Consider the following 15031-nt stretch of genomic DNA (forward strand, 5'->3'; position numbering starts at 1 on the left):
TTGATTGATTTCTTTGACTAGTTGAAATTTTTTTTTGGGGACCTAATGAATTTTTAGAATTACTGAATTCTTTTTGGTGTTGTCTTACTAAGGGGACTTAAATATGGTGTTGTTACTCACTAGTGTTTACCGTGAGGTTTGAATTTTTAGCGACACTTCACTCTTGCTGGTTGACTTTTTTGGCTTGATTTGGATTACAGTGAAATATTTTTGACTCGATATGGTTTAACATAATGCTTATGTGTGTATTTGTTTAGGTATTGCAGTTTAAAATTTTTTTTTAAGTATCACTGATCTCATTGCTCATTTGAATTATGTACGAAATTTTTACAGTTTAATTGTATTTTCATTTTATGTGTATATGTGTATCTTGGTAGTATTTGTAAATTTTTGGCCAAACGTTATTTTGTACATGCATTAGGTATTAGTATTATTTTTGTGTGTGTTTTGGATAAAATTCTAATTGGTATTTGCACAGCGTATTCTGGATGCTATTTTCGGAATTGATTTTGGTTGGATCGAATTTTTGAACAATCACGTTTTCTTTCTTTCTGATTTTTTTGTGTGGGGTATTTTCGGCTGGTTCCGAGGTTCCTTGTGTTGTAACGTTCTTTTCTTTTCTGATGCTGGGCCCTGATCAGGCCGCTTCTGTTCTTAGACGTGATTGTTTGGGATTCATTCCTGGAAGTTATTCAATTTCGTAGTACTTAGGGGTCTTTACTCCTTATTCGAATACGTTCATGTGACATATTTTATTTGGAATTGTGTGAATTATTAGTGTGTTTATTTTCTCAGGAATGTATTTTATGTATCTGCGGCGCGTTAATCATCTTATTTTTATATATTTCATTTTTTTTGGTGTGAACAATTGGATTAGATTATTTCTTTCTTCGGGTCTGTGTATTCGAACACATTCAGTGGCTTATCTATCGTAAGGGAAAAATTGAAAGATAAAGTCTTCAACTTTGAAAGAGTGATTGTTCTTCCTTGGTCGAAGGTGAGACGTAGGAGGGTGAAATCTGGTTTCTTTTAAGGTCAAGTTCCTCTACTAAGGAGTATTGTGGTGCTGAGTTCACATTCCGGGGTTGGTTGCTTTCATTTTCTCGCGTTGAAGGCTGCAGGGGGGAGTTGTTAACACAATGATTTCTAACTACAGGGTTTTCCCTCGCTTGCATTGACAACTCCGTACTCATTTAATGTACTCCATGATTGTGCTCAGCAGAAATTGTCGCAATAGTAGAATGTGTTCGACCTCAGGTGAAATTGTTTACATTAATGGACTGAAAAGGAATGAATAGATAAATAAACGTTCAGAAATGTGGCCACACAGAGACTGCAACACTAATGTGATGCAATGAACTGAAAAAAAAAAAAGAGAAATTCTTTTTGTCATAAAATTATTGATTGATCTTAGACATATTTTGTTTGTGATTAACGCCTTATTTTTATTTTTATTTTTGTATGTGTTCTGAGTATTTCTAGGTTTAATTAATTAAGTGATTTAATTGATGTTTTGATTAATTGTTTTTTAATGATCTTCCTTGAGTATTAAATTAGTAATTGCTTTGATTAATCTTGTTGTTTTACTTGCACATTTTGGACTTTAAATTTAATGTGTCAGTAATGTCACTGTACCAAGTAGTCGTGTGAAATATTGTTACATTATGTTATCCTTTAGCCTTATTGCACAGTATGAGTCATGGTATTTCAAGAAGTGTCTGTCTGCTAAATTTTGGTTTACCAAAATTTAATTCCTTAGGGGAAAGGAATGTTATGTAGAGAAATTATCTGATAGCGTTGTAAAAACTAAGTGAATGATTTTATGATTTATGGAAATTTTAATTTTATTTTGATTCTGAATTATTTAAGGCTTTAATTTTGGGGAGAAACAGATGCTTCGGGAAATATTATTTAGTATAAAAGAGTATTATTTATTTTCCTCTATTTGCAAATCTTGTACAAACTTTTATTCATTGTGAAAGAAGCAGGGAAAGGGAGGCAATTTTCGCCAAGTCATGATTTCGCGCGTTTTGTCCTTTAGAATGTTCGAGAAAGAATTTTCATTGTTAGTTGACCTTAAGAGAGGAAAGTACGTTACGGAAAGGTCAAAGGTTGCTACTTGTCTTTCAATGTAAGTCATTCAGGTTTTTGGCGATTGAGGGTCCGGTTGTTGGCTAAGTGAAGAAGGGCGCGCATGCGCGATCACCCTTATTTCCGCATTCTGGAGTTGAAAACGAAGATTTTGCCATAATTAAGGGGGCGATAAGTGAAGCCATAGTGGGAGCCCGTTTGGTGAAGGAGAAGAAGGAAATTCGAGTTGGATACACACTTACTTTTGGCTGACTCTCGGACTGACTCGCTGATTTGCGGGCTTGCTGGACAAAATGTAATTACGAAGCGGGATGTTTTCCGGCGGGGAGCGGCAAATATGCTCCCCGGCCGCGTTTGGTTAAGAGGCGAGACACACTTACTCTGGACTCGCTTAGGCACTCTCTGACTGACTCGCTGATTTTCGGGCTTGCTGGACAAAATGTAATTACGAAGCGGGATGTTTTCCGGCGGGGAGCGGCAAATATGCTCCCCGGCCGCGTTTGGTTAAGAGGCGAGACACACTTACTCTTGGACTCGCTGACTTTCGGGTTTGCTGGACTTGTGGACGTTGCTCTTGAAAACTGGCTTGAAGAAAATTGGAGTTGGATTCTCTCCCTTACTGACTGGTGGGTGGAACTTACTTGGGACGTTACCCGTGAAGCTTGCTCTTGGGATGAGTAAGAACAGGCGAGCAGTAATTTCCTAGCAACAACGTTTCTGACCGGCGAAATTTGAACGAGTTACCTGCGTGTTGACATAGGACTTTCAGGATCAAGCGGATAGCCGTCCTGGGCAGCAGTGCTCCTGTTTCTGTTCTACAGTAGTGAAGTGGAGTCTACATTTTTAGAACCAGTGTCAAGATGAGCCCGGCCGACATCAACGCGGGATAAGATAAGAGTCCTCCGCTTCAAGATGTCCCCACCAGATAAGTTCTATATTTTTTTTTGTGTTTATTCGATCCTCTCACGACGAAACTTTCTCGATTTAACATTTTTTACTATCAAGACAATGAACTCTCGTGTTATTTTACGATGAATAAAATTTTAATCTGCTTATAAATACAAAAAATATAGAAGTTTAAAATCAGGAAATTGAAAATGAAACGCAAAAACAAACAAAACATTAACCAGTTTAAATGAAAAGTAGGTACTAAACTGATTTTTAGCATAAATGAGACAAGAAAACACTAGAATAAAAAAATGGCCCGATTTTATTTTACCGATTTTGCTTTGGCAGTCAACATGTTAAATACTGTAGGGTTGAATAAATCCTGCGAGAGAGACAGAAACAGAACGGTTGTTCAGAATGGTTTTTCGCTTTGCTCTCTCTCTCTTTTTTTTTTAATGTGGCTTCCTGATTTTAAAAGGTCACTATAAATTATCTTCTTATTTAATATTTGTAATACAGAAGCACGTGGTAAAATTCACGCGCTATAAGAAAGTTCTTCTTTGGCTGAAATAGTTAATTTTTTGGCAAGTAATGTGCTACTAGAGTTAATAATGAGCTATCTGTGGCTAGACAGCTAGCCACAAATAGCTCGATTACTTTTCACATTCTCATTCCTGGATTGCTTTTCACATTCCCATCCTGAAATGAAAAGTTCACACTGAATGGTGGTCACTGCCTAACCTTATGCGTAAATAGAATTGAATGGAAGAATACGTGTAAGTATGCACTTCCTCCGAGCACAAAGTTATTGCTTTGAATATTGGCGGTCTTTATGAAGGTTTCCCCCTTTTTTATACTGTCTCTTCCTTTTTTTTTAAATCAGTGTTTGTATTTAGATATTTTTACTGCCTTTTTAATCTTTATTTTTCACTAGGGTTCAACTTTAGATATTGATTAGGTTTGGTGGATTACGGCAAAGCACGCAGAAGCTGTATGCCGAATGGAAGAGGTGTCTTCGTGGCGAGCTTTTTAAGGGGAATTGGTTCGTATCCACTTTACACAGGAATAAAACACAAAAACGCCCATGCAACCAGCCCGTTTACTGGGCTTTGAACCCATCTCGAGCTCCAGTGTTCAGCGACTTCACCGCTCGGCCGCTGACGAGTTACATCTGATATCTATTATAAATCGATTCTAGTAAGAGATGTTTCTATAGACATTTCATATTTTACGGACCTCTAATAAATCAGCTGCATTTTATAAGAAGCAACCAACAGCTACAAGTTTACATTTCTATATATTGAATCTTTGATTTAATGTATTATTAATGTATTATACATTAAGCTTTTAAAGGAGGACTGGAATGTGATATCAGAAAGTAACTTACCGATGATGTTTCTGCTAGAGTTGATCTCTGTGTGCGGTAGACACCAATTGGTATTTCATAAGTAGTGGAAGATAATTTCTGATAGAGGCGTCCGTACGTCTTGATCCACATATCGTCTTTTGTTATGCGAATCTGCAAGAAACCATACACTAGTTTTAAGTCAAACTGTCCTGAAAGTATACTTTTACTTTATCTTTGCTACAAGTATTTGTAGATACAATGGGGAAATTTTTAATTTGAATTTTAGCCTTCGTGTTATAAGGCTGCTGTTTTTTAAATAATTTATGAAAGGCCGTTTGAAATTTCGTTTGTGCGTGCGCAGGCTACGTGTATTCATTGCGTACAATCCAACGCCACTTGCATTCATGCACCAGTCTGTGCGCCTAGTAGTGTGAGCTTAAAATGCTTAAGAAAGCCGAGCGCTCCACTGATTGCGAAATGCGATTAGATTCCTAATAGAAGAAGTCAAACCTGCGGATATTCATCGCCAGATATGTGAAATATTCGGGGGCAATGCAATAAGTAACACTAAAGTGCAAAAATGAACGAGATTGTTCAAGTAACATCGGGAAACATCCTTTCCTCTGGTCTGTTATTTGTAAGCACTGACTATTTGGTACAGGCAGTCGAGACTCAAATTCGCACAAGATTTGAGGAAGCAGCGGGTAGAAATGAAAACCATAGATGAAGAAGTGAACATGACCTCGAAATAACTGGCTATCTGTAATCGGACTGTATAAAATTCTTTTGCCGGGGTGGCAGAGTTCTATGAGGAATATATCCAAAAACTCGTTGCTTATTACGATAAATGATTAAACCGTCAAGAAATTACGTAAGAAATAGAAAATTGCTCGTAAACTGGGAAAAAGATGTGTTTTGGGAAAAAAAAATATTTATTGCGTTATTATTGCAAAAATAGACTCTTAAAATAGCTCTAATCCAAAACATACCAGTTTAAAGAATTTAGTAGACGTGACTTATAATAGAAATGACAATGAATCTGTCCTAAAAGCAATGAAAATAAATTTAACTCTCGTATCTAATACTTTGACGGTGTATGATCATTTTTTAGCAGAAAATGGGAGTAACAGGTATTTTTTTTTTCAAATAAAATTTATTAACTTAAAAGGAAGGTTGCAAAGTAGCAAGGGCAAAATATCTGCATAATTCCATAAAATTTTGCATTATTTTAGTCATGAAAATACATCCAATAGCCATGAAAATTCGTTTCTTGAAAAGAGACCAGAATCATAGCATCTCCTTCCCTTTTCAGATAATCGGGGAAAGAAAAATTATCCTGAAAGCTAAATTAATCACTTCTCAAACAAGAGGCGGATATCTGAGACATAATTATTTTCTTGTCCGGAGGTGAATGACGCTCACCCATATTGTGTCCATTCCATTTCTGATTATGTTTGCGCACATGTAATAAAGTGTTCTTCCACTAGATAGAAAATATTGAACAGATTATTAGATAAGACCGCAATGATTATTTTTCTTATTCCAGACGCTTTTTAACTGAAGAAATACATTTATTTTTATTATAAATAAAATATTATTTAGTGTTATTCCTCTTACTTTACAGTGGTTACCAAAATTGTGGAGACTTTTCAAAACAGCTTTTTTTGTATATTTTTTTTTGTATTTTTTTTTTTTTTTTTTTTTTGTATTTTTTTTGCAGCTTTTTTTGTATATGAAAAGTCTATTTTATTAAGTGAAAATATTTATACAGAGTGACCGAAAAAAAAAACATGTTTATGTTTTAGTTTCTTAAGTTCTGATTTTAGACACATACTTACAATTATGTTTATCAAAATAATGTAGCGTATTTCTGGGATTTGATTCAACTCTGAGGTTAGGAAGTTAGGATTTTTCTTTAAATTACAATGTGTGTGTGTGATTAAAGCAAAGCCTCGAGGGCTATCTGCCTAAGGGGTGAGATGCCTTCGTGGAGGTCTTTCTAAGGGAAACTGGCTCGTATACACGTTACACATGGGGAAACCCCGAAAATGCCCATGCAGCCAGCCCGTTCGCGGGATTCCAACCTCGAACCGAACTACCAGTGTTCAGCGACTTTACCGCTCGGCCGCTGGTGGGACCTTTAAATTACAATAATGACAATAATTACAATAGGTCTTCTGCTGTCTGAGCAGAGGAAAATATCTAATTAGTAAAATTTTTATTGTATTTTAGTAAAGTAAATACAAAACGTTCCATACTACGTACAAAATTCATAGGAATGCTAACAATAAATAGTTTTAAACTATTATTGTTACTAACCAGTAATGTTTTACCTAATACGGAAACTAAATCACCAAAACGAGCTATCTATCGTATTTTCGTTTTAAACTTGAAGAAAATTTATTAGAAATTGCGCATTAAAACATAAACTAGACGTTTTGACATTTTGCACAAAAAGTTAGAATTTTATCTTTTAAAAATCTTCTCAACTCCAGTACTGAAATGCTAATTTTTATGCATTTCTCTAGCTTATTTTGAGAAATTTATAATGAAAAACTGAGTTATAAATATATGTGTAGTATCAATATTTATGGAAATAAAGCTTGTAGCCACCTCTTTTTGAATATGTTATTAAAAAAACGATCGAAGCTTCAAAAGCTACAATGCAAGTTCCTTTTAAAGGCACTAACAGTTTAAAGAAAAATGTAAAGCAATTAAGAGGGAAGTCATTGATGAGCAAAAAATTCTGAATTTGCGTTATAGTGTTAATATTCCTTAGGTTTCTTTTTAAACAACTTAAGGTAAGGGAACAAGTGCGAAAAAGGATTGCTCTACTGCAACCAGATACGATGTCCGACAAACTGCAGATTGTCAGAGAGTTATACAGAATTGTTAGTTCACTCCAACACAATTATGATGGCTGACCGATCGTGAATTGTAAAAAAAGTTGTTTAGAATTATTAACCCAAACGGGCAAAAATTTTCTTTATTCTGTAAAACAGAAATTTTATTTATTTTCATTTATCTTCGCATAAGACAGAAAATCTATTTCTACGTGAAACACATGCATACCGAAACACGAAATGGCACAAGAAATTCTTCGAGACACTTGTATTTGTATGGTCTTCTGGAAAAATAGTTAAGTATTTCCATATCAAAGTGGATTAAAAAATTAGATATTTCATTAATTTCTTAAGTATCTTTACTATATTACCTTAAATTGAAAATCTCATTTAGCAACCATTTGTTCTACTTCAAAGTATCATGTAACTGTAATTAATGCGATGGCATATTGTACAGTGTCACAACTTAACCAATTAATTTCTGAAATTCATTTCAATTTTTTTTGGTGCTTTGTTCGAAACGAATCTTTGGGAGAAAAGAAGTGCCTTTATGCAAGAAGAAAAGTTGCAATTTCAGGCTGTTAATTTTAAAAATTAATAAAAGCGAGATAAACGGAAATTGCGAAGAATATTGATATTTTTTTAAAATTAAAACTTGCTACTCAAGATTTTAATTTAAATGAACTGCTGAAAACTCTGCTTTACGCTTATCTCTGTGTTTGATTTAATAAGAAATAGCTGTTAGTTTTAATTTAAATAACACCTCGAGGCAACAACATGGACGATAGGGACATGCTTACATAGACGGGAATGCGATTTTTAGCTGACACAGTAAAACTGAAGTAGTGAGAAATGAGTAAAATATTAAAGGCAGAAAATGAAATAAATTAGAATTAACAGATTTTAAAAAATAAAACATTTGTTCCGAAACAGCAAATTAAGCTTTCTGAAAGACATACTGCTGAAGACCAATTTTAAAAAAATTATATTAATAAAGGGAAGTTCAAATTATATAGATTATAAAGTTGTCTGTAATATATGCGTCTTAATTAATATATTGCTAAATATCGTCTAAAATGTAAAATAATACCAAAATATAAACAAGCCAGCTTTCAATAAACAAAACTAAGCAATATCAAACTTAAATGTATAAAGTACAGTATAAACTTCGAATCAGAAAACTTGTCTTTTCGTAATAATAATGCCTAAAACTTACTATGACACCATTTATTGCACCAAATTTAATGTTAACGAACGAACACTTCCACCTGACGTGATAAGTGTACCGCATGCAGATAGGGAAAAATTTTGGGCTCTCTTTCACGTTACGAGACGATTATTTCATAAGTGCACATCTGTGTAGCCCCGGAGGGAGTGGCTTCTAGTATGGACCAATGGGCATCCAGTAATGTTTCTGCCATGTCACATGACCTTTCACGTGCTTTAAGATTAAGCACGTGAAAGATGTACAAAATAATTAAAGCATCGTCGATTTCTTCTGAAAATTTTCATTGAGATGTTAAATCAAATCTAAGCAGTTGTGAAGATTTCACTACCTGGTTGAAAGAATTTGAAATAAATACAAACACATGTTGGATACTCTGCAAAAATATATCCTTGTGAAATATTACTTAATTAGTGGTAAATAAGGTGAAGAAAGGAATATGTGATAAACATCTGAGCCCCAATGCTATCTTTACATAAAACTATGTATATGAGAAAAATATTTACACCAATTATATATGTAAATAGAAGTCAGCACTTTTTACTGTAGTCTGTATGAAAAAGATGTTCTATAATAATAGCCAATGCAGAATTTTATTCAAAATGAACTTAGTGATGATAGTGCAAATGATAGGGCAGTGATGCATTCGTATTCGTACTAATTTCCATTCGTATACATTTAGTGTGTTAAATTTCACATTTAGTAACTGCTCACTCTTAATTGTACTGTCTACACAAGAAATACTCATCAAATATAAGGAATTTATCTTTTCACAATGAATATATTCAATTTATTCACATATAAATTTTAATGTTAACAATGGATATAATCAGATCATACACGATATGTATTCTGAATCTAACACTTTAAAAATCAAAAGAATGCAAGCACTCAAATTAGAAAACACTAGATTCATTGTAACACTTCCAGTCTTTTTCAGCTCAATTAAAAAAAGTACACACTTGACTTCTGTTAATTGACAGGTGTTAGTAAATGCATAATATTCGAGACTAATTGTAGCTTGAGTCATTTTCTCGATGTAAAGAGCGATTATATGCAGCATCGTGAACATCAATCCAAATATTAATGAGTGTTAAATTCGCCAAAGTAAAATATCAGCGAGTAATTAAACTCATAAAACGAAAGTACTACGAGATTTTCTACTATTACACCATACATTTATAACTGCGAAACAAATGCAAAATAAAAAGTTAACAACATACGCTCACATGCATGAAGATTTAGCGTCACAAGAGCAATAGAAGCTCATTGGTCTATTTTCGAAATCCCTCCCGCAGTGGCTACGCTGATGTGCACTTGTGAACTAGTATACTAGTTTTACTCAGTCTTTGAATAACTAAGGTAAATGCTGAAAAAAAAAATCGTGCATGGAGGAAAATCCCTGTCCATGTGAGAGCTCTTGTGTCCTTCGAAGTTAATTCCCCGTCCTTAAGTATATTACTCGTAGATAATTTTTAGGCAATTTCTTCACATTTTTGGCTACCAGTCATACTTTCTTTCTTTCTTTCTTTCCACCGACAGCAAGGCAGCCGGTCCACAGGGTAGTTAGCATATCGGCCAGGTAGCCCGCTGACAGAAATAACTAGATCAACATAACACACTTATATATACACATTGTGCTCAAGACGAGTGCTGGGGACAGTGCAAACAAATGCTGGATGAGACGATAGTGCAGTGATGGAAGAAGGATGCATTGCGGTGAGAAGAACAATTTCAGTTACATATTTACAGAGTTATGGATAGGTGGTTACAAAAGACGTCCACAACGTGAACAATAAATGAGTACAGTGCAATATATGAGCAATTAACAAAGTGATTAATAAATAGTAAAGTAATATCTAAAATAGGGCTAAATAATACAGTAAAAGTAATATCTAAAATAGGGCTAAATACTAAATAGCAATACTAAAAATAATAAGAGGTAAAATACTAAAAAGCGAAATAATACATAAAATAAAAAAAGGCAAAACAGTGAAAACAATACATAAAATAAGGCAAACTACATAATTTAAGGTTCATAAGTCAGGATTTACAATTCAAGAAGATAAGCATATACAGGGAATAAGAAAAGCCGAATAAACTAACTTAAGATAAAATTAGTTCATTAGAGGTACAGAGCATAGAGGGGCTGTGCTGGTGACGATGATGGCAGCTGAGAATTACTCCAGCATGTCTGGGATTTTGCGTGCAATATTTATGCAATCGCATATGCGTTTCAATGCATTGCGATTTTTAGTAGCTTCGGCCATTGCATGGATGTGGTTTGCTACTGGTTGCCTAAGATGATATTTGGCGGTCTCTCTGCAAGCCAACAGATAGTGGTCCGGATCTCCTACCATCCCGCATAAGCAATGGTCGTTTTCATGTCGTCTGAAGCGAAGCAGGTAAGTCATGAAGGGAGCATGTCCTGTTAGAAACTGAGTGAAGTGAGACGAGCCACTTTTTAGAAGCCGGTAGACCTTTGGAAAAAAATTTGTGAACTCTTCTGCCGGTGGTCTCTGTCTCCCACAGATGTTGCCAACGTTTGAATAATTCTCTCTCAAGCTCAGCTTTTAAGAACGAGCCCGGGAAAGGCACGTCAAGTGTGCGAACGTGGGGGTCAGTTGCTGCTCTTTTGGCTATTGCATCTGCAATTTCATTACCCAGTATTCCGGTGTGAGCAGGTACCCACTGGAGTTCAGGCCTATAGTATTTTGGTGTTCTTAGTAAGAGGTTTTGTATGGCTCTGACGAGTGGATTTTTACTACATGTGCCTTGGATTGCCTGAAGGATAGAGGCTGAGTCTGAATATATACTGGAATAGTTATTTTCCAGTGCGTAGACAAGTGTAGCTTTTAATGCACTCAGTTCATCCTGAAAAACTGAGTTGTGGTGCTTAAGCTTTCTTTCCCAGGTCTTTAAAATTTGGTTCCCATGTAGAACACAGTATCCGCTACTGATGCCACATTCTTCTTTGGAACCATCGGTGTAGATTGCAGTGGCTTTGAATCCCGTTGGTGACCTGCAGTTAATCGAGATGTTGAATTCGGCCTGGTGGCAAGGTACCTCAGGAATGCTTAGCTCATAGTCAGTATAAACATAAGTCCTGTTCCATAAACTTATTGTCTCTTTAAGTCGGAGCAATCGCACTATTGCACCCTCGCGCTGAGCTAAGAGATGCAGAGCTGCAGTCCTTAAATCACGTTTAGAGCATTAGTGGGCGAGGTTTTATATCCTCGGGTTATGCTTAGGAGGAATGGTCTTCGTGCTGAGCGTAGCAGATTCTCCATTTTAGTAGTGATCGTTATGCCCCACATGGAGGCCCCATACAGTGCAATACGTTTAGCAACTACAGAGTACCCCGTCTTAAACATCCTCGAAGAAACTCCCCATGTTGGAGCTGCTGTTCTGAGCATGGAATGAAATATCCTGTGAAGTCGTGCCTTGACCTCCTTTAAATGTGGCATCCAAGTGAATGTGTTGTCAATTATAACTCCAAGGTGCCCAAGTTTCTGACTATTTTAATATTTTCCCCATGAAGGTTGATGCATGGGGTTCTTTGATGGCGCTTACCTGGGCAAATAAGCATACCTTGGGTTTTTGAGTTGGCAATAATTAACTTATGGTCATTGGCCCACTTGGCCATCTTGTCCATTGCTTGTTGCGCCCTAGTTTCATATGCGTTGCGGCTGTGCCCTTTGGTTACCAGCAAAAAGTCATCGCTATAAGCCAGTATTTCCGTGTGAGGATCTGTGTTAAAGAGAGTTAGTGTTGTGTCGGCTACAAGATTCCAAAGTAGTGGACCCAGACAGGATCCTTGAGAACAGCTTCTATTGATGGAACGTGAGTGCACTCCTGCGTCCGTAGTGGCTTGTAGGCGGCGATCACTTAGGTTGCTGTAAATAAGGTCGAAGAGGATCTTAGGGCAACGCTTGTCCTGTGATCTCTTCAGTACGTCGGGCAACCACAACGAGTCGAAGGCGCCCTGTATGTCCACAGAGATAACTAAAATTCTGCAGTTACACTTGTCTTTTTCCCTTTGACCTTGCAAAATGCATTATTTCGTTAATGATGCTGATATTGATATACCATGAAGAAGCAAAAAATCTACTCGATAGCGAGCAAACATTTCTGATTCTAAATGAAACCAATGATGCAGTGCTAAGCTGCATATTTAAAATAATAAGGATTTTACTATAAAAGTGAGTTAAAAGATTATAACACCCTTTTAATAATTTCAAATTTATAGGCATGCAAGCTTGCCCTAAGACGACGGACGTCCTTGGCTGTGTGAAGCTATATAAAATCTTTTAAATTTCTTGACTGAGTGCCTTCATCGGAAAAAGTTAACATATTTAACGAAATCTTTCAGAAAACTGTTATCCGGTGAAATGTTTAGAAACCGTAAAATGCTTCCGTTCATTACTATACCTCAAATGTATTTACGGGCTTACATTCAATTCTTCGGGTAGCAAGTTGTGAGCATTTGTTGCTTTTGCAGATATCAAAGTGAAAGATGGTGTAGAAGTATGCACATGGAATCATACGAAAAGTTACTTGTCGAAGGATTTCTCAAAATATCCAAATTTTATTTAATTATTGCCTCGAAAAGTTGGTATAATCACAAAGAAAAGTGTTCTTTAACCTATTGTCATTTCGTCTGATATCTTTAATTAAGTATGTCTAGTGTGTTATGTAAAATCCCTAGAACTCCTGAGATTTCAGTTTTCCGATAAAGAAATTATTGCACTAAATTTCCGAATAGAATGCATGGGTATGTATGGATTGGAAAACACGAGTGGTATAAAATTGGCTGGAAAATATGATGTAACCAGAACGCACGAATGATACAAAATTGGTACTATACAAATGAAGGGAAAAGCCATTTTTATACTCTTAAATATTACACATGACGCACTAAGTTTGATAATAAAGTTCTAGGTCTTCTGCTGCTGTTCTCTTCATATCAATGGCACAAATATGTCCCACATGCCAAACCGTAATTATGTATTTTTTTTCTTGCAGGGCATGTAAAGATTTGAAAATCAATACCAAAGGCACTTTGTTTCCTGTTGTTATAAATTCCTACATGAAAACGGTGAGTTAAAAATCAGTTAAATTACTAGACGCTAGGGAGTAATAAAAGTCTACAAAATGATCAAAATATTAAGACAATTTCTTATGCCTTGGATATGCGTTTGAATATGATTTCGATTTTTCAAGGGATGGCCCTCAGTGAGCCCTTTTAAAGTAAACTGTGCTATCTATCGAGAAGCTTCCCATGGCCTGCTGAAGAAACTAAAGGCACACAAGCGAGAATATGATAAATGGGTTTTCGTAGATGACAATACACCGTACATTTAGCACATTTTAAGCCCAAGCTTCTCAGGCTCAACCATTCATCCTCCCTTTTCGAACTTGTGTATTGCTGACTTCTTAAACTGAAACTGTCAGTAAAAGACAATATTTCATAAGTGTTGAAGGATAATAAAAGGTGCAGTCCAATATGAGACAATTTTGAACATTTAATGGAGTGCTTGAGAAGAAGAATGATTACTTTGGATAATCATGACTTAAATTTAAGGTAGCACCTTTAACTTTTCTCGCATCAGTAACAGTTTCGAAACTATATTATTAAAGCTTTACTCTCAAAATTAAGATTTATTTTAAATGATAACAAAACACACATTTTATTTATGTTTGTTCTTAAAAACATTTTACTGTTATGTATTCTTGTTTTCGAGCTATGTTGAAATAGTCTTTCGAACTACAGCGAATACTATGCAAAGCTTTGAAGCCATAAAATTAGAGCTCAATTTGTTGACTTAAATAACCTGCTTATAAATATAATTGCCTAAATTTATCTTTACTTAACATGGCTCATGTGTGATGAATAAGGACTTTGTTTCTCTTGGCTTCTGTTGGCGCTTTTTAATTGGAGTTAGAATATTTTTATTTTATTAAAATTCCTTAATCATCACATAGTTCCAGCTTTTCGAATTTTAGAAAGGATTTCAGCAAGATCTACTATTGGTTTATTTCTTTATTGGCAGAATATTCTTTTACAGTAACAGACATTAGTGTTAAAACATAAACTTCATTCTAAGCCTAGAAATGGCAATCGCAAGTTTCTTCTCAAGTTTTTCAAATAATGATCTGGAAAGTTTTTTTCCTCCAAACTAAGCACAAAGAATCCCAAAATTGTATCATAAAACTATACGGTTTTGTATTCTGCACAAAGATTATTTAGAGCTCAATACATTTTTTTTGTTCATGTTACTAAAGTTTCTTCTATCAGATTCTACCAAGCCCATCATTTCCTTCCACCTGTTTAGCTAGCATATAGAAAAGGAATGTCATTGCTGTTCTTATTTAGAATCCTTAAACGCAAAATTATGGGCAAGGTGTGTATCTTGTGTAATTCAAAGCCCTTGAGCATCAGTGGTTATTCCGTTGTATACCTTTTTGAATCCAATTTTGATGGAGAAAACGATAAAGCACGGATCAAATAATCAGATGGATGGAGTACAAAGACCATTCAACCTGTTTCTTTATCACCAATTTCTTTGGAGCGTACCTATCTACGTACTCTGTTTCTCATTTCACAACAAACAGACGTGCATGCTTCACTCGAAA

General features: G+C 35.3%; 1 protein-coding gene across 4 annotated transcripts in view; it reads right to left on the minus strand.

Moving 5' to 3' along the window:
- LOC118189638 (potassium channel subfamily T member 1-like) overlaps positions 1-15031 on the minus strand; it is a 567007-nt gene that overhangs the window by 43173 nt on the left and 508803 nt on the right. For all 4 annotated transcript variants that reach the window (XM_085820454.1, XM_085820457.1, XM_085820455.1 and 1 more), the window contains one exon: positions 4367-4498. In XM_085820454.1, the coding sequence (XP_085676580.1) occupies positions 4367-4498 (132 nt within the window). The remainder of the gene's footprint in view (positions 1-4366; positions 4499-15031) is intronic.

The sequence above is a fragment of the Stegodyphus dumicola genome, chromosome 7 (assembly GCF_044657685.1).
Source record: "Stegodyphus dumicola isolate Sdum_Otavi_A_Nest chromosome 7, ASM4465768v1".
NCBI lineage: Eukaryota > Metazoa > Arthropoda > Arachnida > Araneae > Eresidae > Stegodyphus > Stegodyphus dumicola.